General features: G+C 37.1%; 1 protein-coding gene across 1 annotated transcript; it reads right to left on the bottom strand.

Annotated features, from left to right (window-relative positions):
• Positions 1–2,568: 2,568 nt before the first annotated feature.
• On the bottom strand, positions 2,569–3,511 carry OR13F1 (olfactory receptor family 13 subfamily F member 1). The gene is given in 2 exon segments (XM_060301389.1): positions 2,569–3,234; positions 3,236–3,511. Coding segments are annotated over 2 exon segments (942 nt in total).
• Between the last annotated feature and the right edge of the window lie 19,232 nt (positions 3,512–22,743).

Raw genomic sequence — 22,743 nt, forward strand, 5'->3', positions numbered from 1 at the left:
TCAGGATAGCTTAAAACAAGTCAAGTAGCACAGATATTAGTATGTTCTCAGATTGTGGGAAATTAGTGAAATGGAAAAAAAGACCGTATCAGAAATCATGTAAAATCTTATTCACCTGAAGAAAAGAAAAGCAGAGATATTTAGAAAAAGACTTTAATAAGACATTCAGGAATCTCGTGGCATGGTCAAGTTCCCATTTATTGTGTGATTGCAAAGGCAAGCATTTGTTTCCTTTGAGTTCATATGACTATATTTGAAAATGGTACTTGGGAGTGGGTCACAGTGAGATGTTCCTTAAGACCTTGAATCAAAGTTGCTCTCTTAGAGTTAAAATATTAACTTTTCCACAAGGGGTTGAAGTTACTCATCTTTTGAAATTAATCACCTGTGTGAGTGAACCATCTAAGGATGCTGAATGTAAATATTGCAAAGTGTGAAGTGGATGGTACTGCAGAGAAGCAGGACTGAAATGTGATACAGTTTTGTAAACTGCTTTTCAATGAACTGTTTCCTCTATTGATAAAGAATGTTGTAACAATGGAGGTTGCTCATACTGAAACACAGAATGATAAAGAAGTAATCAAAATACAGTTCAGGATTACATATACCGTTCTATCCTTGGAAGACAGAACAAAACATATTTGGATGATGCAGAAATTTATGCCATTCTGGATCTAGTTGTTTAGACAAGATGACTCTTGCTGAAGCACCTGAAATCTGAGGACCCTCTCTAGGCCTATGATGGTTCAGCCAGGCGGGTTAAGAGCCATTTTATTGGGTTTTGCCTCTGGACAGCTGGTTGGCCTCTCAGGCAATAACTAGCTCATCCATATACCTTTAAAACACGTACAAAGTTGTTGAAGATGATAGCACATGCTCACTGGAGCTGATGAGGCATAAAACTACAGATTTTATTTTCACCCACATAAACAAATAAGATGGATATTTATAGGCTCAATGTTTGTGATTACTTGAAATCAGGTAAATGTTTTGTTGTAAGTGATTGTAGAGATTGGGTGGGTAATAGGGTTAACAGTTCTTCATCCTCTCCAACCAAATAACATCACACCATGGTCGTTGTCATCTGGTAGTGAAATGGAAGTAAGGACACAAATCAGAATAACTGTTTTGCTTTTATTATGATACAAATTCCCAGTCTCTGCCTTTGGAGAGATTCTGAATTAATAGAACTGTTCATCTAATACCTGAGAAAGAAAAACTTTTCTCATGTATCCTAAGAGTACTTGGATTAAGAACACCAGCACAGTTCCTATACATTGAATTCTTTCCTCCAACATGGTTCCTTCATCAATCCATTCACCCTCAACTGAATCATTCCTTGCAAGTTCTGTCTTGTTCAGAATGGGACTTTCTGTTGTAATTATCTATAACTGTCTCACCTTCTCTAAGTCTAAAATTTGAGGGGATTATGTCAATGCTAGCAAGAGTCACCTCCTCCATAGAATAAAGCCATCATCCACATATACCCCAAAGACATCTCTCTGATAAAGAGGAAGTAATGTACATGCATTGGCCTCATAGCTCCCCAGCTCCAGTGAGGGTGGAAAAGACAAGGAAAAACTGGTTAAAATGCAATATTGGTGTAATTATAATTTATGTAATTTTGCTCACATATGTCAAATATATGCATCAATCTTTTCGCACAATATGTGTGTACATTAATAAATAATTTCTTTTGCAGTGTAATCTCTACAGGGTAGAAATCTGTTGTTTCTTCGCCATAATTGCTCAATTCAGCATGCTCTAAGAAAAATAAGTAACATGGTGTGTGTTGTGTGTGTGTGTGTGTGTGTGTTGATGAATTCACTTAGACATTCAGAGTACAATATGAGAGTACTTTGACCTTATAACCATGGATACTTTAAGATCTCCTGAATGCTATTCCTTTACTCCACTTTATATACAGGATTACAACTCACAAATCCTTGTCATGATGTCTTTGAACATACACAGATATTTACCCATCCCCCACACATACATCCTAAATAAACAAAATCATTCTTGTGGTAGTTTATCAAATCTAACAGATTTCACATTTTAACATTTAGAGTAGGAAAATTTCTAAAATTAATGGTGTCTTGGTTTTATGAACTGATATACCTCGAACTATATCCACACTTACATAAAAATACTATTTCTTCATAATTTCAGACATAATTACAAATCATATGAAGATAATATACTAGGCTTAATATCTTATACTCTTGGTATATTAGTTATTGTCACGGTGCTGCTAGAGTTGAACACTTAGATGATATAGCAAATTAAATATGAAAGAAAAGCAATCATCTAATTTTAATGTTATATTAATATTCAGTGAATGCTAAATACTTCTCCAGAAACATGATTCATTCTACCTAAATTATTTATTAATATCAAAAGTTTTATTTACAAGGTAAATCAAGATATTGGACTTAATGTTGAACTCCTATTGAAAATGAGTATTTTCCAGGGTTTGGCTTATTCCAATGACTTTGCAATTTTCTGGCTAATGTTGGAGATTATCCAGATGAATGTGCTTGCTCCCATATTATATGAAGATAGAAATTAAAACATTACCAAAGAATTTCTAAACAGCAATTTTTTCAAAGCTGCTTTCACCTCTTTGTTTCGTAGACTATAGATGATAGGATTCAACATGGGGGTTAATGCACCATATACCAAAGTCATAAATTTATCTATTTCCTGTGAATCTACAGATGAGGGCTTCAGGTACATGGAGAGAGCTGTCCCATGGAACAAAACCACCACAGTCAGATGGGCTGCACATGTTGAAAAGGCTTTTCTTTGACCATCCACTGAGCTGATTCTCAGGATGTTGGAGAGGATGAAAGCATAAGAGATACAAATTGAAAGCATCAGCATAGGAACAAGAAGTACGGTGATCACCAGCATGATTAATTGCACCATGGAGGTGTCCACACAAACAAGTTTTAAGACAGCCAGAATTTCACAAGCAAAATGATTGATGACACTACTACCACACAGAGACAGCTGCAATACAGACACTGGTTCCACCAGGGCAGTGAAGCAGCCTGTCACCCAGGAACCAGCTGCAATCTGCACACAAATCCTCTTGTTCATGATGATGGGGTATCTCAAGGGGTTGCAGATGGCCACATATCAGTCATATGCCATCATGGACAGGAGCACACACTCAGTGGAGCGCATGGCAAGAGAGAAGTACATCTGAGCGGCACACCCTGAGAATGAGGGTAGTGTTTTTCCCTGAAACAAAGTTTATCAGCATTGGAGGGAAAGCAGAAGAGGTGTACCAGACATCTAAACAAGAGAGGTTGCTGAGGAAGAAGTACATGGGTGTGTATAGGCTGGAATCCAGGATGGTGATGGAGATGAGAATTATATTACCCAGCAAGGTGATCAGGTACATCAGCAAGCACAGCACAAATATGATGACCTCAGCTTTGGGGTAGTGGGAAAATCCCAGGAAGACAAAAATTGTTACAGATGTCAAATTTGCCTGGAACATTTTATTATGTCATGGTCATTTGCATATATGCATAGAATGATTAACATTACATATTGTATATAAAACATAAGATCCTCTCCCTTTACATTTTCTGGTATTTTTTCCTTCACATCAACGTGTAGTCTGTGCTTTAATGCTTCTCTAGCTTGGTGATAGCATTAGTAATATGTTTTTGAAGGAATTTGTCATCATCAATAAGGAAAATTTCAATCAGGAAGTCAACAAAGTATCTTCAAGGCGTTATTTTTGCTGCAAGACTTTTTAAGGCAATGTTGGGGAATGGCAAGCTTTATTTCATAAATATGAGAGACTGAGGAAAGAAAATCTTATGGGGTCTTTCTTTTTCCAAAAGCACATTTATAACTGATCTATGGTGAAGACATTTGTCTACCTCTGAACCATTGGAATGATTTTCTTCCCCTAGTTGGGTAACAGTCTTCTTACTTAGGAAACTTTTCTACTTTCCAAGTTCAGTATCTTCCGCCATTGGTAGGGTTCTGTCCAAAATAATTTGGGAGATTCAGTTAGTAAAAGAAGACAGACTTCTGCAACCACAGATTAATTAACTGAAAAGCTTGAAAATTTAGACAAAGCCCAGACTTTCCATCTCAAACCCACGAAAATGCTGATATTCTCGTGATGGGACTTATAGCCGAGATTTCCTTCACATGGCCAGAATTGTCCTGACATATGTGCTCCAGAAACATCCTCCAAAGGACCAGCCATTCACACTGTAAGGCAATTTAAGTTTTTTGTTGCTTGTGAAAAGTTTCTAATTCATGCAGCAAATTAAAGTTAGAAATCTTTTGTACAGTATTAAAAATTCTGAAACTCCAGGGACAATCTCCCATAGATCCAATTATAGTCAGTAGCTGATCTGTTCTAATTCTTGTGTTATTCAAACAAGAAATTACCTTTTTCCTGTCTGTGCTGACTTTGGGAAGGGGAACTTTGCTCTTCTCCTAATTGTGTTATTAAATCAGTCAATCTGGTTTTTAATTCTCACTGTTTCCCTCTTTGTTTGACTATGGCAATGTCCTTGCTTTTCTTTCCTTATTTAGACAAGATTCATTGCAGCCATAATACAAATGGTTGACCAAAAGGGAGAAAAGAGGTTGACTGACATCTGACCCAGAGTCCCATTTCCAACTCACTTGTTCAATTCCTGTAGACCAAGGCTTATATGGCTGGAAGTAAATCATATAGGTTGACCTGATTATGCCTAGGGGGAAGGGTCAGAAGAGAACTGTACTTTAGAGATACACTCACAAAGTTAAGATGGAGGCAGTGGGACTTCCTTGGTGGCGTAGTGGTTAAGAATCCGCCTGCCAATGCAGGGCACATGGGTTCGAGCCCTAGTCTGGAAGCAACTAAGCCGGTGTGCCACAACTACTGGGCCTGCACTCTAGAGCCTGTGAGCCACAACTGCTGAAGCGCGTGCACCTAGAGCCCGTGCTCTGCAACTAGAGAAGCCAATGCAATGAGAAGTCCGCGTACCGCAACAAAGAGTAGTCCCTGCTCGCGGCAACTAGAGAAAGCCCATGCAGCAACAAAGACCCAACGCAACCAAAAATAAAACATAAATTAATTAATGAATTTTAGAAAAGATGGAGGCAGTGACTAAGACTGAGGAAGAAGGTTGCCGACCTGACTCCCTACTATGTATAAAGCACCAAACCGTACTTCTGCTTTGGAATTACCTTGAAGCACACTGAAAAGAAGAGAAATTCAGAACCTCCATGATATTTTCTGTCTGAAAAAGAAATAGCCAAAATTTTAACAAGTTTCCTGCTGCTTATGAGTCTGTATTCTTCCCTATCTCCAATAATAGCAATAGCATTTACTCACATACTTAGGCCAGTAATCTAGAAGTAATCCCTGATCCTTTCCCCCCCTCTTATTTCATACCAAGCTCAGAAGGAAGTCTGTCATATCTTCCTGAAAAGTACATCTTAGATTTCCAACTTCTAGTAACGATAGAGTATCTTTTGGCAGAGTAACTTAGATCAGACTAACTCTCCTGCTACTAACAATTATAAACTCTGAATCAAATATAAAAAACAACTGTTTTATGACACTGGAGAGTGATCAAAAGCAGGCAGAACAGGAGGGAATCCAACCCCTGAAAGATGTGAACCAGACTGAGTGAGATCAACAGGGCACTACCGAGTCCATATAGCAGATGGTACTCAAGCAGAAAGTAGCAGTCTTGATCTGAGGAATCAGATTAGCATTTGGGGCTGCCAGAGCAGCTGGAAATGTAGGGATACATCCTGGAAAAGAAGGAGCTATAAAGGAGGAAACTAAACTCTATGTAAAATCTCTCATCAAATCCTTGACTGACCACTGAATTGGGCATGAAGAGAGTGAGACTTCTTAGAACCCAGGGGAAAGTGACAATTGGAAGGCTAAAGAGTTGAACAGAGATTTTAATAAAAAGTTCACAGCTGGGGAGACAGAGTTTGGCATTCAAGTCCCACCAAAAAGAAGGGCTTGGTAAATACTTCTAGATTTCCATTGAAACCCAAGTTGTTTTTCCATGCATTAGACAGGCATATTGGCCCAAATAATGGGTGTGGTCTTAAGTGAGATTTGCAGTTACCTCACACAGAGCATTTAAGTTAAGAAGCATCTTAGTTTATACCCCAGCTATTGTGTAGCATAGGAAATATTCTTCAGGGAGTCATGTATTATAGAAGAATCTATAACCATAGAAGGGTTTATTTACTGTAAGTGATTTTTATCCGGGGACACTCTGGAAAGGGCATTGAATAGATATGGTCAGTTCACTCCCTCAAACATCATTAGTCTCTGCTCAGAAATCCAGCTGGTAAAGGGTCTATACCGGGAAGCCTGTCTTTTTTTTCTCTTTCTCCTAAGAGGTTCCACCTGGTAAAGAAAGTGAATGCATCACAGGCTAGTTGCTTTAACTCCTTCATCCTTGGGCAGATAGAAAATTCCTGTCATAAGGTTTTTACACTTTACATTAAGTGATTTAATATTCAACATAGAGTGAAAGAAATTGAGGAACCATACTGTAAACACAAGAGCAACCACTATAAATCCTAAAAATAAATTTAGCTTAAAAGCTAATAAAGGAGATACAATGAAATAAAATAATAATTTAAGACTTCATTAATCCAAAAATACAGAAATAAAAGAAGACAAGTAAGAAAAATGGAGGGGACAAATAGAAAGCAAATAGAAAGATAATGGATTTAAACCAAAACATATTGATAATTACATTAAATATAAATACTAAAAACTCCAATTGAAAGACAGAGATTGACAGACTGGATATAAAAAAGGAAGATACAACTTTGTTGTTTTAAAAAATACACTTTGGACAAAGATACAGAGAGGTTGAAAGTAGAAGGATGGAGAAAGAAATAACAATCAAAGACTAAATAAAAGCTGGAATGGCTATATTAATTGCAGGCAAATTCACTTCAAGAAATAGAATGTTGCCAGAGATAAATGGTAAGAAGGTCAAAGCATCAAGAAGATATTAAAATAAAAGCTAAATGTATATGTAGCTAATAGCATAGCTTCAAATCTATGAAGCAAAAATCGACACAACTAAAGAGAAAATAGACAAATCTATAATTATATCGGGAAATTTTTAACACCCACCTTCAATAATTGGTAGAGTAAGTAAAGAAGAATTCAGTATGGATTCAGAAAGTTGAAAAATACTATCAAACAAGTTGATTTGTTGACATTTGTAAACACTATTCAACAATTACAGAAGATACAGTTTTTTCAAGTGAGTATGGAACATTCACCAAGATAGAGATATGCTGGTTCATAAAACAAATCTCAGTAAATTTCAAAACACTGAAAACATACAGAAAATGTTCTCTGACCACAACAGAATGAAATTTTAAGCTAATATCAAAATAATAATTAGAAAATTCCAAAATTCTTGTAAATTAAGCAGTACACTCCTAAATAAACAGTGTGTCAAAGAAGGAATCACAAGGGAAACTAAAATATATTTTGAGTTGAATGATCATGGAAATAGAATATGTCAAAATTTGTGGGATGCAGTAAAGCAGTGTTTAGACAGAAAGGAATAGTGTTAAATGATTATAGTAAGATAGAAGAAAAGTTCTTAGTCAGTTATCTAAGATTTCAACTAAGGCTGGAAAAAGAAGACCAAAGTAACTCAAAGTAAGTAGAAGGAAATAATGAAGAGCAGAAACAAATGAATTAGAAAACAACCCACAAAAAAACAGAGAAATGAACAAAGCCAGAAGTTGGCTATTTGAAAAGAATAATGAAATTGGTAAACCTCTAGCTAACTCATTAAGAAAAAAAGTGAAACCACAAACTAAACATTTCAGGAACGAAAGAGGGAATATTACTGCAAGAGAGACAGCTTTGCTAGTGAATTTCGTCAATTTAAAGAGTAAACAATCTTACAGAAACATTTATATGAACTCAGAGAAGAGGATATACTTCCATATATCAGGAGAGAACACCTATGAACCTTTCTTATGAGGCCACCATAATCTGGTACTAGCAAAACCTGACAAGAATATTATGACAAAAGAAAATTATAGACCAACATCACTAGTGGATATAGACTCAATAATTATTAATAAAATCTTAGCAAATAATATCCACCATTATATCAAAAGGGTATTATATCATGAACAAGTGGGTGTTATACAAGAAAGGAAAGATCAGTTTAATATTTGAATACCAACCAATTAATTTTATCACATTAACAGAATAGAGGGAAAAAATTCTTATGACCATGTCTATAAATGCAAATTTAAAAATTTATGAAAATTCAAACGCTATTTATGATAAAATACTCTCTGTGAACTAGTAGTAGAAGGATACTTTCATAAGGACATCAGCAATATAGTAAACTAGGAGTCTCCAGAGCTTGTTGCCTCACAGAAACATCAGTTTGAACAACTATCCACAAATGAAAATACCTACACAAGAGCTAAGGATTCCAAGTGAGAGATTAAAGATGGGTAAAGACTTCTGGGTTTTCGTTGAAACTCAGCACAAAAATAAGAAAAGACCCATTAAAGAGGGTAAAACAATAGTTTTGCATTACCCATGTCATCCTTCTCGCAAGCCCAAGCAGTGCGGTTCATAGAGAGACTCCTACTTCATGGAGGAAGAAGAGTGTAGTGTGTACCCTACTTCGTCATGAACCCCAGCACCAGTCTCACCCCAGTGAACCCTGGCACCATGCTAGCACCTGCAATCCCAGGCTTGCCCTTCCATATCTAGGCTCCTGGCTGCCACAGTGCCAGTCCAGGCCCGAAGGCCCCAGAGTCCACGTCAGCCCCCGTGGACCCAGGCTCAATGCCTGCCTCAGTGACACAGCTTCCAGGCCTGCACCAGGGTTAGGTTGGCACCTGCAGCCCCAGGATCCAGACCAGCCCCTGCTAATAACTTCAATAGATGCAGAAAAATGTATTTGACAAAATTCAACACACTTTTCTGATAAACTTTTGACAAATTATAAGAAATATACCTCAACATAGTGAAGGCCATATATGACAAACCCACAACTAACTTCATATTCACAGATGAAAAGCTGAAAGCTTTTCCTCCAAGATCAGAAACAAGACAAGGGTTCCCACTCTTGCCACTTCTATTCAATATAGTACTGGAAGTCTTAGCCAAAGTAATTAGACAAGGATAAGAAATAAAAGGCATCCAAATTGGAAAGGAAGAAGTAAAATTGTCTGTGTTTGCAGATGACATTTTCTAATATATAGAAAACCCTAAAGCCTCCAGCAAAAAAGCAGAATTAATAAACAAATTCACTAAAGTTGCAAGATACAAAAATCTACATACAAAAATCAGTTGCATTTCTATATACTAACAATGATCATGAAAATATATTCAACTTTCTGTTGAATTCATAGGATAATTGAATAGAATGATGCCAGGGGCTCAAGATTAGAGAAAAATGCAGAGATGTTGGTCAAATGGTACAAAGTTTCAGTTATGCAGGAAGAATAAGTTCTGGAGGTCTAGTTACAGCATGGTGAATATAGTTAATAAATACTATATTTTATACTTGAAATTTGCTAAGAGAGTAGATCTTAAATGTTTACTCCACATACACACAAAAATAACTATATGAGGGATGGATATGTTAACTTGATTGTGATAATCATTTCACAATGTATACACATTTCAAAGCATCACATTGTACATTATAAATATATATACCTTTTATTTGTCAATTTTACCTATATAAAGCTGGAAACAAATAAAAATAGTACCTAACAGCAACAACAACAACAAAGGGTACTTGCAAAGCATAATGAAGGACATCTATGGAAAACTTCAGCTAATACCAAACATAATGAAAGAAGAGCTGAAATTTTTAATTTTGAAAATCATGATATTTGAAATTTTCTTTTAATACATGTTGATGTTTTGGGATCCTATGTAAGAAATGTTTGTCTTCCCCAGAGTAAAAATGATATTCTGTGTGCCCCACAAGAAGTTTTATAGATTGAATATTTATGTTTAGTTCTATTATTTACCTCAAATAGATTGTTGTATATGGTGTATATACTTGTTCCAGCATTATTTATTGAAAAAACTATCCTTTCCCCATTGAATTACCTTGGCATCTTTGTTGAAAATCAATTGATCATATATGTGTGTTTCTTTCTCTACATCTTTATTCTGTTCATTGATTTATTTGTCTTTCTTTATGTCAGTACTGCAATGACTTGATTATTATAGATTTATATTGAGTTTAATGATGAGGTAGTGTAAATCCTCCAACTTGATTCATCTTTTTCAAGATTGTTTTGGCTCTTCCAGTTCCTTTACATTTCCATATCAGCTTAGAATCTTCTTGTCAGTTTCTCCAAAATTTCTGTCTGGATTTTGAATGGGATAACATTAATCTGTAAACTGACTTGGGAAGAAATGATATCTAAATAACATTGAGTCTTCTAATCCATGACAAGTTATCTCTATAATAGGTCTTCCTCAATTTCTCTCTACAATGCTTTGTAGCTTTCACTATAAAAGTCTTATACGTCTTCTTTTAATTTTCTCTCAGTTGTTTTATATTTTTAATGTATTACAAATGATGTTTTAAAATATATTTTCCAATTGTTTCTTGTTGGTAAATAGAAATGCAATTGGTTTGTGTGACCTGACACAGCCTGATAGCTTGGTAGGTTCTCCTATTAATTTTATTAGTTATTTTATAGATTCATTGGTTTTTTTTAATAGTTATTTATATACACAATCTTTGTGAAAAAGACAGTTTCCTTCTTTCCAATTGTAACGCCTTTTATCTCTCTTGCCTTATTGCACTACCTGGGACACCCAATATAACGTTATACAGTAGTGGTGATAGTGGATATTCTTGCCTTGTTCTTTTCTTTAAAAATTTTTAAAGAATTTATTTTGTTTAAGTATAGTTGAATTACAATGTTGTGTTAATTTCTGCTGTACAGGAAAGTGATTCAGTTATATATATATATTGTTTTTCATATTCTTTTCCATTATGGTTTATCACAGGATATTGAATATAGTTCCCTGTGCTATACAGTAGAACCTTGTTGTTTATCCATTCTACATATAATAGTTTGTACCTGCTAATCCCAAACTCCCAGTCCCCCCCTCCCCCCTCCCTCCCCCTGGGCAACGACGAGTCTGTTCTCTATGTCTGTGAGTCTGTTTTTTTGTCATAGATAAGTTCATTTGTGTCATATTTTAGATTCCACATATAAGTCATATACTGTATTTGTCTTTCTCTTTCTGACTTCACTTAGTATGATAATCTCTAGGTCTGTCCATGTTGTTGCAAATGGCATTATTTCATTCTTTTTTATGGCTGAGTAGTATTCCATTATATATATGTACTTCATCTTCTTTATCCATTCATCTGTCAGTGGACATTTAGGTTGTTTCCATGTCTTGGCTATTGTGAATAGTGCTACTATGAACATAGAGGTGCATGTATCTTTTTGAACTAGAGTTTTGTCTTCTGCATAGATGTCCATGAGTGGGATTGCTGGATCACTTAGCAACTCTATTTTTAGTTTTTTAGTTTAGAAAACAGTTTTTATACTGTTTTCCATAGTGGCTGCACCAGTTTACATTCTCACCAGCAGTGTAGGAGGGTTCTCTTTTCTCCACACCCTCTCCACCATTTATTATTTGTAGATTTTTAAATAATGGCCATTCTGACTGTGTGAGGTCATTGTAGTCTTGCTTCACCTTTCTCTAATAATTAGCAGTGTTGAGCATCTTTTCATGTACCTACTGGCCATCTGTATGTCTTCTTTGGAGAAATGTTTATTTAGGTCTTCTGCCCATTTTTCAATTGGGTTGTTTGTGTTTTTTGTTGTTGAGTTGTATGAGCTGTTTGTATATTTTGGTAATTGAGCCCTTGTTGGTTGTATCATTTGTGAATATTTTCTCCTAGTCCATAGGTTGCCTTTTCATTTTGTTTATGGTTTCCTTTGCTGTACAAAAGCTTGTAAGTTTGATTAGATCCCATTTGCTTATTTTTGCTTTCATTTCTATTGCCTTGGGAGACTGATCTAAGAAAACATTGGTATGATTTATGTCAGAGAATGTTTTGCCTATATTCTCTTCTAGGAGTTTTATGGTGTTGTATCTTATGTTTAAGTCTTTAAGCCATTTTGAGTTTATTTTTGCATATGGTGTGAGGGTGTGATCTAACTTCATTGATTTACATGTGGCTGTCAAGCTTTCCCAACACAATTTGCTGAAGAGACTGTCTTTTTTCCATTGTATGTTCTTGCCTCCTTTGTCAAAGATTAATTGGCCATAGGTGTGTGGGCTTATTCTTGGGCTCTCTATTCTGTTCCATTGATCTATATGTCTGTTTTTGTGCCAGTACCACACTGTTTTGACTACTGTAGCTTTGCAGTATTGTCTGAAGTCTGGGAGGGTTATGCCTCCTGCTTTGTTCTTTTTCCTCAGGATTGCTTTGGCAATTCTGGGTCTTTTATGGTTTCATATAAATTTTAGGATTTTTTTGTTCTAGTTCTGTGGAAAAAGTCATAGGTAATTTGATAGGGATTGCATTAAATCTGTAAACTGCTTTGGTAGTATGGCCATTTAAACAATATTAACTCTTCCAATCCAAGAGCATGAGCTATCTTTCCATTTCTTTGAATCATCTTTATCCCTTTTTTAATGTTTTATAGTTCTCAGCGTATATGTCTTTCAACTTCTTGGTCAGGTTTATTCCTAAGTGGTTTTTTTCCATGCAATTTTAAAAGGGATTTTTTTTTTACATTCCCTTTCTGATATTTTATTATAAGTGTAAAGAAATGTCTTGCCTTGTTCTTGATCTTAAAGTCTTTTAAGTGACTTTATCTTGCTATTTCTCCTTGCCCATGTCCCTATATTCTGCCTCTTTTCTTCTAGTCTGTAAATGGAAGGGACTGAAATACATCATCTTTTTTAAATTTTTAACTATGGCAAAATTGGTTAAATTTAGCATCTTAACCAATTTTAAGTGTACAGTTCAGTTGTGTTAAGCATATTCACGTTATAGTGCATCAGATCTCTAGAACTTTTTCATCTTGCACAACTGAAACTCTGTACCCACTATACAGTAATCCCTGTTGCCCCCATCCTTGGCAACCAACTTTCTATTTTCAGTTTTTATGAGTCTGACTACTTCATCTGAGTGGATATCATACAGCATTTGCTCTCTTGTGACCAGCTTATTTAGCATAATGTCCTTGATGTTCATTCACGTTGTAGCATGTGACAGGAATTCCTTCTCTTTTAATGCTGCAGAATATTCCATTATATGTATACACGACATTTCCTTTATCCTTTCAATTGTTAATGGACATTTGGGTTGCTTCATTCTCTTGTCTGTTCTGGATAATGCTGCATTAAACATGAGTGTACAGGTATCTCTCTGAAATATCACTTTGAGTTCTTTTAGGTATATACCCAGAAGTGGGATTGCTGGATCATATGGCAGTTCCATTTTTAATTTTTTAAGGAGGCTGCATGATGTTTTCCATAATGACTGCACCATTTTATATTCTCACCAACCGCGCACAAGGGTTTCAACTTTGTATTCTTGCCAACACTTGGGCATAGGAGCTACTGGATTGAGGGGCTTTTCTTACTTGGATAACCTAGGTATTGCAAAATCAACATTTTTAATATTCCCATTCCCTCTTCCCCCACATAAAACAAGCAAGCAAGCAAGCAAACACCATGTTTCTCCTGCTCTGTTCTGATCTTGAGTAAATCGTTTAATTAACACTCACCAATTTTCAATTACTTTGTTAGGTGCTGGTGATGAGAAGATGATAAAGGTATAAACACTTCCCTTACCATCTTCTCAGTCTAGAAATATAGTGTAAAGGTGGAATCATTTGTGAGGCATGGGAGTGAGTGAGTAACCTTTGCTGTGATCTGGGAATGGATTACAAAGGACTTCCTGGAAGAGTTGATACCAGAGTTGCATTCAGAAGGTTATTAAGGGTATCCAAATGAGTATGTGAAAGAAAAGAGTTCCAAGACAAATAGAATAACATGTATTTAAATTTAGAGTTGTAAAATGTCATTTTGCATTCAGAAAAAAAATAAGTAGATTGGTGTGATATGATCATTGTATATGAAGAGGGAGTAGCAGGTGGTAAAGCTGGAATTGTCACACAAGGTTGTCTATGCTAATTTAGTAGCTTTATAGCTCACATTTTAGGTACTAAAGAAATATATTTTTTTTAACCAGGAGAAAAGCAATATGAATATTGCTTAAATTTTAAAAAGTATCACTTTGGTGAGAGTGGGGAGAAGGGATTAAAAATAAAACTGAAATTAAAGCTCTGACAAAGAAAATGGATGGGAAGAGTTGGAGTGCTGAGATAGAATAGATTGAGATGTGTATAACTTGGGTTATATTGCCATCTGGTGTTCACCATGCAGTATAACTTGATTCGGGGAGTTAGAACATTAGAGTTGAACGTAATTTGAGAAAATTGGGAAAAGAGGAAAATGAGCTCTCAGCGGAGATCAGAATTTGGCTTTGCAGGTGCTTAATTAATGTCTTATTTTGACACATTCTAGAAGCTCCTGGGAACAACATGAAAGATGTGTCACTTTCAATCATTTTAGGAGGGTCTATGTGCATAGATAAATCATGAGGGAAGTCACCTAATGAACATGTGGGGCTGAGAGAATGTCTTCGATTCTTTACTGATCTCCCTTAAAGAAGACAATCTTTCATCCTGACCGAACGTAAGTCTGGCTGAGTAATCATTAACTTGCCCAAAGAAGAGTCAAGATTATGGGAAAGACAACCTCATCTTCTAAGAAGTAGGGTTTTTACTCAAGTTGAAGACTCCATGGAGTTAAATTTTCTAGAGGGGAAAGACCATTAAACCAAGATTAGGGTTATTGCATAGGAGGATGTATTAGTTTGGTAGGCTTCCTTAACAAAATACCATAGATTGTGTGCCTTGAACAACAGAAATTTATTTTCTCCCAGTGCTGGTACCTGGAAATCCAAGATCAAGGGGTTGGCAGGGTTGGTTTCACCTCTGAGGAGACCTCCCCTGAGGCCTCTCTCCTTGGCTTGTGGATGGCTGCTTTCTTCGTGTGTGTTTACATGGTTACCTCTCTGAATGCACCTGCCTGGTGTCTCTCTGTGTGTCCAAATTTCCTCTTGTTACAAGGACACCAGTAGTATTAGATTAGGGCCCACTCTAAGGAACTCATTTTAACTTGATTATCTCTTTAAAAACCCTATCTCCAAATATGGTCCCATGCTGAAGTTCTGGAGGTTAGGACTTCATCTTATGAGTTGTGGGAGACACAATTCAGCCCAGAAGAGAGAGCATGGCTGGCTATTTCATACTTCCTCAGGAACATACTCAGGGCCTATTATTAAAACTAGTACCTGGCTCTGGGAAACACTGGGGAGTCCTGTGAAGTAATCTGCCCGCCAAAGTCCATACTGATTGTCTCTCCAAGTAGTGGTGAGTTTTCTTTCGTGGTGGCAGGGATAAGCTTTCTGGAACCTTTCTTGAACTCGGATACCAGCAAAGCAGATGCTTTAGGTGGGGGGTGGGGGGGTGGGGGGGTGATGGTAATTGTTAACAGCTGGGTGCACAGAACTGTGTTTGTACCGCATTTCCTAAACAGAGAGTAAAGAAGACATTGTCTCATTCCCAGTGGACAGGGACCTCAAGGGCTGAAGATTTAATGTAGTGTCATTTTTGCTTCCTAGTATAATATTTGGTTTGTTCGGGTTCTCTAAGGCTGGCATAGAAGTTAGAGTTTTAAAAACTCATGTTTAAGAAAAATTTCTGAGGAGCAAAGTCAAAGAAGTGTGGTCAAAAGAATCATCAAAACAAAAGGTGGTTTCAGCCTGAACTGGGAACCTGGGGGCAAAGCCAAGGGCTTAGAAAGTCCAAGGAGATGAAAGCAAGCAAGAATGGATCCAAATGGACGGAGGGAGGGCTGAAGTGGACAGAGTAACTTCAAATGGGTGAGATTTTGAATATTTCTGGTAGTGTGGCAAGGGCAGAATAAATTTATTTAAACACATTTAAGTATGACTCCCTTATATCACATGATTGTCTATTTTGTGGATAAAGTGTCTTATACCACTTATGATTACCATTACAGTGCCTGGAAAATAGTAGTGGCTGAATAGAGATTTGATAATTGAATAAATAGCTCATCACAGAGCTCATGCTCTGTAAACCAGCACAAGATAACAAGCAACGAAAAGCTACACTGGCCTACCTTGTGTCGAAATAGGAAGCAGCTCTACATGTGAGCTCTACACTCTTGCATTTTTCCTATTATAGTTTTAACCATCCTTGGAAGGATTGAGTTTAAATTTAAGCTCTATACTGTTATAACCCTCTTGCCACACTAGATGGCGACAGAGACTAGCTTGTCTTTCTTTGCGGTCGCCCTACTGAAAAGCTTTCTCAGGAATAAAACAAATTCACTGGTTTGTTTTCTACCTATTGTTATTGATATTTACAAATAGTGAAAAATTGTTTTACTTATATTTTTATTCAGAAGATTTTAAAACAAAATGAACTCTCGAAGAGACTTGTAGTGTCTTATATCAAAGATTAAATAATAAGTAATAGTTCTGTGCTCAGCACTGAGCTGGAATCTATGGGGAATAGCAATAAGGAGAAGGCTTCATCCCTGCCCTTGAACTTACTAATATCTCTTACATTAACATAATGTGATGTATCAGTCATCGGCTCCCTGGCCTCACCTTGCTCAGGGTAAACAATAGGAAAGCTCTAGAGGAGCACCTCTGATCTAGTGCTGCTTCTGCTTTGTGTAATCACCAGATAAGATAAAGCATTTGTTTCAATGTTAAGTGATTTTTAACGCTTCAGCTAAGGCAGAGCTCAAGGTTGTCCCACAGTGTGATTTCAGTGGGGGTGGGAGTGTGGTAGTAGACTGTCTTGACAAGACAGACACTATTGTTTCCAGTCAATGACTTCAAAGAAGGTGTATTCATTTGCTAGGGCTGTTATAACAGAGTATCACAAACTGGGCTGCTTAAATAACAGAAATATATTATCTAGCAGTCCTGGAAGAGGCAAGACCAAGGTCAAGGTGTTGGCAGGGTTGGTTCCTTCTGAGGGCTGTGAGAATCTCTTCTGCCTCTTGCCTAGCTTCTGATGGTCTGCTAGAACTCTTCGGCATTCCTTGGCTTACAGAAGCATCACCCCAGTCTTTGCCTTCATCTTTGCATGGTCTTGTGGTCATTTCTGTATCTAAATCTTACCCCCCACCACCTTTTTTATCTTCTGAGAGAAATTATACAAGATAAGGTGCTTTGAGGATATTATAATTTTTGAACAGTTATGAATTCATTTATAAACATAATTATAAAATTGAATGCACACATAGGATATAATGAGACACATAAATGCTGACTGAAGGGGACAAGGTAGGGGCTGATTCGAAGATATGTTTAGCCCCTTAATTCATAAGCCCTTGCCTGAAAAAAGATTTGGAAAAATCAAAATGATCTATTAATTATAATTAATGTGATGTTTTTTCAAAGTACGCCTGGAATGATCTTTGATAAGAGTCATGTGGCAGATTAAAGAAGCCTGCGCATTCTTAGACACTCCAAGACAAGACATGGGTCTGTGTCACCTCCCCTGAAGTGTGAGCAAGCCCTGTGCTTGCTCTAATAAAATATTGCAGACGTGATATTGCGCCAGTTTTTCAGTCCAGGCCTTAGGAAAGTGGCAGCTTTCGCTTCTTAGCTCTTGGAACACTTGGTCTCGGAGCCCTGAGCCACCATGGAAGAAGTATGGCCGCTCTGCTGGAGCCACCATGTGGAAAGAACAGGCATTTGGGTGAAGCCATTCTGTATGCTCCAGTCCAGTTCTGCTGCAGCCTAATCCCACCAAATTTTCCCTTTTTATAAGAAAGGGTTTACCCTACCTCAGTATGACCTCATCTTAACTAATTGTATCTGCAATGACCCTATTTCCAAGTAAGGTCACATTCTGAGTTGGGGAGTTAGGACTTCAACAGATGAATATTTGGGGGACACAATTCAACTCATAGCAGAAGTCTTTAAAACTATTTCCCAGGTCGGTATTATAAGTATCCTCTGGTTGATTTCCTTTTCTGGAGGTGTGTGTGGCTTTTAAAAATCATGAGATGACCCCCTGTATAAAATGTATAAAATCTTTTTTAAATTTTATTTAATTTATGATTTATAATAATTTATGATTTATAATAATTTATGATTTTTAGCATAAATCATAGACTCTATGCTAAAAAGCAATAAGTTATCTCTCCTTCTCTCTTCCTCCCTCCCTCCCTCTCTTCTTTCTTTATTATTATTATTTTTCACACAATGGTGTTAGACTTACATCTGGTACATGACTAGCAAATACTGAATCAGTAGAAGACAGGAGGAGCACAAAAGTAGGAAAGGATAGGAGAGGTTTCTAATTTATCAAAATATTAGCAGTCATACTTCATGTTTTAAACAAAAATGACAACATAGAGCCTCATAAAATTATGAATAACTAAGTTTCCTACAACATATTCTAAGACCACTTAGCCAAATGAATCTAATTTTTTTTTAAGTCTTGAAGGACACTAGCTGCTTACCTCATAGGCAAGGCAGGCTCCTTGAAACGTCATTCTGTATTCTCTCTGCTATCCAAGATGAAGCACACTGGGGAATGATGTGGCCTATAGCAGCCAAACTGGCCATGAGGAAAAATGCTCAAAAACAGGATGTTAGTGACTTGAGTGAGTGCATGCGTCAACCTTGTTGTATTGTAACTGGAGTTTTGGTGTTGAATTAAATTTGTCTTTACAAGGTGCCTTATTTACATTATATATGATTAGAAAAATGTTATTGTGGTCATTCATACATACAGCGAACTTCTAAAGAATTCTTTCTGTGTGAAGGCTCCATTTTCAGCACAGAGAACTCAGAGCTGGATAAGGCACGATCCTTGTTTTCAGGAGAATCCCCCATGCAGTTGCGCTCATTCGGCAGCCTAGATACACACGTGTGCATTACGGCAGCAGGAAGAACACTTGCCTATCTGCTGAGCCCAGTGCCCAAATCCTGGACAAGTGTCAGAAGCTCTGCACGTGCATGTGGTTGATGAGGATCCCGTGCCAGCTCGTGGGAAAGTCTTGTACTCCTGCCCTTGCCTCTTTTCTCCAACCTCTCTGACTGTTCTGCTGGTCACGTTTATGGGTCAGGCAGGTGAGGGTAGGCAGAACCTCTGGAGAGCACGTCCTGGATATACTTTGAGCACATTTGCTGAGTATGATTGTCATGATTAGTGTCCTCCTCCCCAATGAAGGTCGACTATTGAATATCCTCTCTTAACCTTAAAGTGCTCATTGATTCTTCAGTTCATCAGCATTCTCAAATAATGTTATTTAAATACTTAACTCTTCTTTCACTGGCTCAAATTTATTTTCAAAGCTCTCAATTTTGCTTTATTCAACAGCTTTTTAATATGTGAAACAATATATTCCTGGTTATAATTATATCATTTATTCAGGCAGTAGAGTCCTATTTCTGCAGAAAACATCTTCCTCGTTTGTATGCCAGGTCAGCTATACTCCTTCAGAGAACAGCGTGTGTCCAGTGCTCTGCCAGTGGGAAAAGTGTGAGCCCCACTGTCCCACAGCAGCCAAAGAGCTGGGCGGAGGACTGCCAGGCAAAGTGTACATTCCTAAAAATCGCGAAAGGAGCCCTGGTGGTTGGACATAGCCCAAAGTGGAGGTCTACGTGTTAGTATAAGATAGAGTCCAAGCCTTCAAGGAGTCACACAGACTAAAGATGGCACCTCATTTGTTTTCCTTCACACTGTGTTCCCAGCACTGAGCACAACTTACATGTTCCCCGACTGTATAACAGGTTGAAAACAGTTAACTCAGTAGTTTTATTGGAGGCTCTATGCAAGTCACAGGAGACTACAAGCCCAGATGTTTTTATTATTGATTTTATTATTTTTAAGAATAAATCATTTAGAAATTGACAAACATAGCTGAAGTATGGCCTATAAAATCAAATCGAAGCAAAGCAAATTTGCACGTCTATAAATCAATAAACCAGAAAAATTATGCTCCTGACTAGTGCATGGTGTTTGCTCGCCTAGCCAGTGCTCAGTAACCATTTATTAATTTGAAAGTGAAGGAGAAATTTCTAAAAAGTAATCTCAAGTCAAAAGCAATGTAAATTCTTTTGTAATAAAAGCTTTACACCATGATGACAAGTTGAAAGCTCTCATTTGGCGTTGCTTGAGTCCCTACTGTGTACCCAACATCCAGACCTATGACGCACCTTCCTTTTCTGAACTTTATTATTTCACAATAACAATTTTTCTTACCATGTAGATACAAGTTAAATTGTATGTCATTCTCTATTAATAGAGAGAAGGAGTTTCCTTTATTAAGCTCTTATTGGAGACAAAATTTTCCCACTCTGAGAAAGATCAAATAATTTCTAGCCTTTAAAATTCTTTAATTCCATAAAAATTAATGCTAGGAATATTTCAGTTAGGAAATACGTGCAGCAGTCAACTTGTTTAAGAGTGTGGTAAAAGGCATTTCAAAGAGACTCAATTCGTGGAGGACATTAATTATAGCAAGAGGTCTTTTGATATTGACATCAAATCACTATAATTTAAGTGTTTTGACATGTGCTGACATGCTTAACTTTCTGAAGCACATTTAAATCTTTCTGTAAGTCATCTACTAAAGGTGAAGAGAAGACCAGCCATAATACCAAGTATCCTTGAGAAATGACCACGGCATTCACTGTGAAGCCACATTACAGAGTCAAAGTTGCTAGTCCTTCTGCAGTGTAAAATGAAAATGTTTCATGAGTCTAAGTGGGACCAGTGAATACTGGTGCTGCCGTTTCTAAAGGAGCCACGGCAAGGTGACTTCAATTCTTGTAGGTAGATAAAACCATCCTCTGTGAGGGTATCTCATAGGACTTAGCACACAACATCCAAGAGTTTAATTATCTGCGGACATGACCATACAGTTTAAAAATAATTGACTGAGGGACTTCCCTGGTGGTCCAGTGGTAAAGAATGGGGGAACTAAGATCCTACATGGCGCAGGGCAACTAAGCCCATGTGCCACAACTACCGTGCTTTGGTGCCGCAAACTACAGAGCCCACGTGCTCTGGAGCCTGCGCGCCACAACGAAGAGCCCACACGCCACAAGGAAGAGCCCACACCACAGTGAAAGATCCCACATGCCACAACTAAGAGCTGACGCAGCCAAAAAAAAATAAAAGAAAATAAATAAATAAATAAAATAATTGACTGAATTATATGCAGTGTCTACACCTTACTAAAGTGACCAGGCTAAAACAAGGAAAAGTGTCACTGAGTCATCTGCAGTGTACATGTTCCTGTGAACAAAAGAGGAGTCTTACCTACTTAAGTCTAGAAAAGGAGGAATTTTGCCCAGTATAGAAAAACGTTATCCAAAAGACACAGTCTAACCACTAGAAAAGTGAACAGGATTGGGGGACAAGGAGAGATTGCTGGCTTTTCTACATCTCTGTTAAAATATTCCTCAAGAGCATCCAATTCCTTTGCTCTGATTCTTTGTCACTGAGCGACCTTCTGATGACGCATTCATTTTCAAACTACTGAAGTCTCCTGTGTCTAATACCAGGGAAAGAGCGCCCTGAATTTGTTGGAAGTATTTCTTCTTCCATGATAAATTAACAAATCTGCTAGTGTCTGCTTTACCACCTATCTCTTGAGAATTTTGTTGTTATAAACCAGCCCCTCAGAGATCAGTTAACTCTTGGCACACTGACAAATTCAAATTTCTAGCACAAAAAAGGAAGAAACTTTTGGAGATGATGGATATAGTTATTACCTGGATAGGGGTGATGGTTTCATGGGTGTATATATATATGTCAGAACTCATCAAGTTGTATACTTTAAGTATGTTCAGTTTTCTTGTGTATCAATTATACCTCAGTAAAGCTGTTTTTTAAAAAAAGAAAAAAAATCAAGGAACAGACTCTGGGCTCTGTAAGATCAACAGGCTCTGAGGCTTATTCTCATATGCATGTTCTAATCATGACTTGTTCCTGGTGCAACTGTTTGATACAACAACAGCAGTAACAAATTTGTGAGTGATTACCATGAGTTAGCCAATATGCTGAGTATGTTCTCGTATATTTAATTATCTAATTAGCTCTTTGCCTTGTGAGACAATTTCCAATTTACAGGTGAAGTAATAGAGGCTCAAGGTAATAAAATAACTTGGTCACACAGTGGTATATTTATGGTTTGAACCTAGGCTTATCTGACTCCAAGATCTTTATGGTATTGCCTGCTGTCTCTCTCTAAGTTATTAAATGGGTTTTAATAGAGATCCTGTCCTTTACTAGTACAACGACTTCATGGTAAAGAAAACTCCTACACTGTGAACAACTTAGATGTTAACAGTGGAATAGATCTCACCAATTAAGACAATGGAATATAAAATGTAATACCTAGTGATTGAATTGATTTTGAATTTCTTAATAGACCTCTATTTGACTAAAAGATTTTAAACTGTTAATCAACTCAGCCATGGATGGGCTGGGATGATTGTCTGTGGCTTAATTACTCCAGCGTCCTCCACATTGGCAGTCATTTCACAACTACATTTAAACTTGACTCCATCACTTGGTGCTGTGAAGGGCTACCAAATTTACTATTTAGGC

The sequence above is a fragment of the Globicephala melas genome, chromosome 6, assembly GCF_963455315.2.
Source record: "Globicephala melas chromosome 6, mGloMel1.2, whole genome shotgun sequence".
Classification (NCBI taxonomy): Eukaryota; Metazoa; Chordata; class Mammalia; order Artiodactyla; family Delphinidae; genus Globicephala; species Globicephala melas.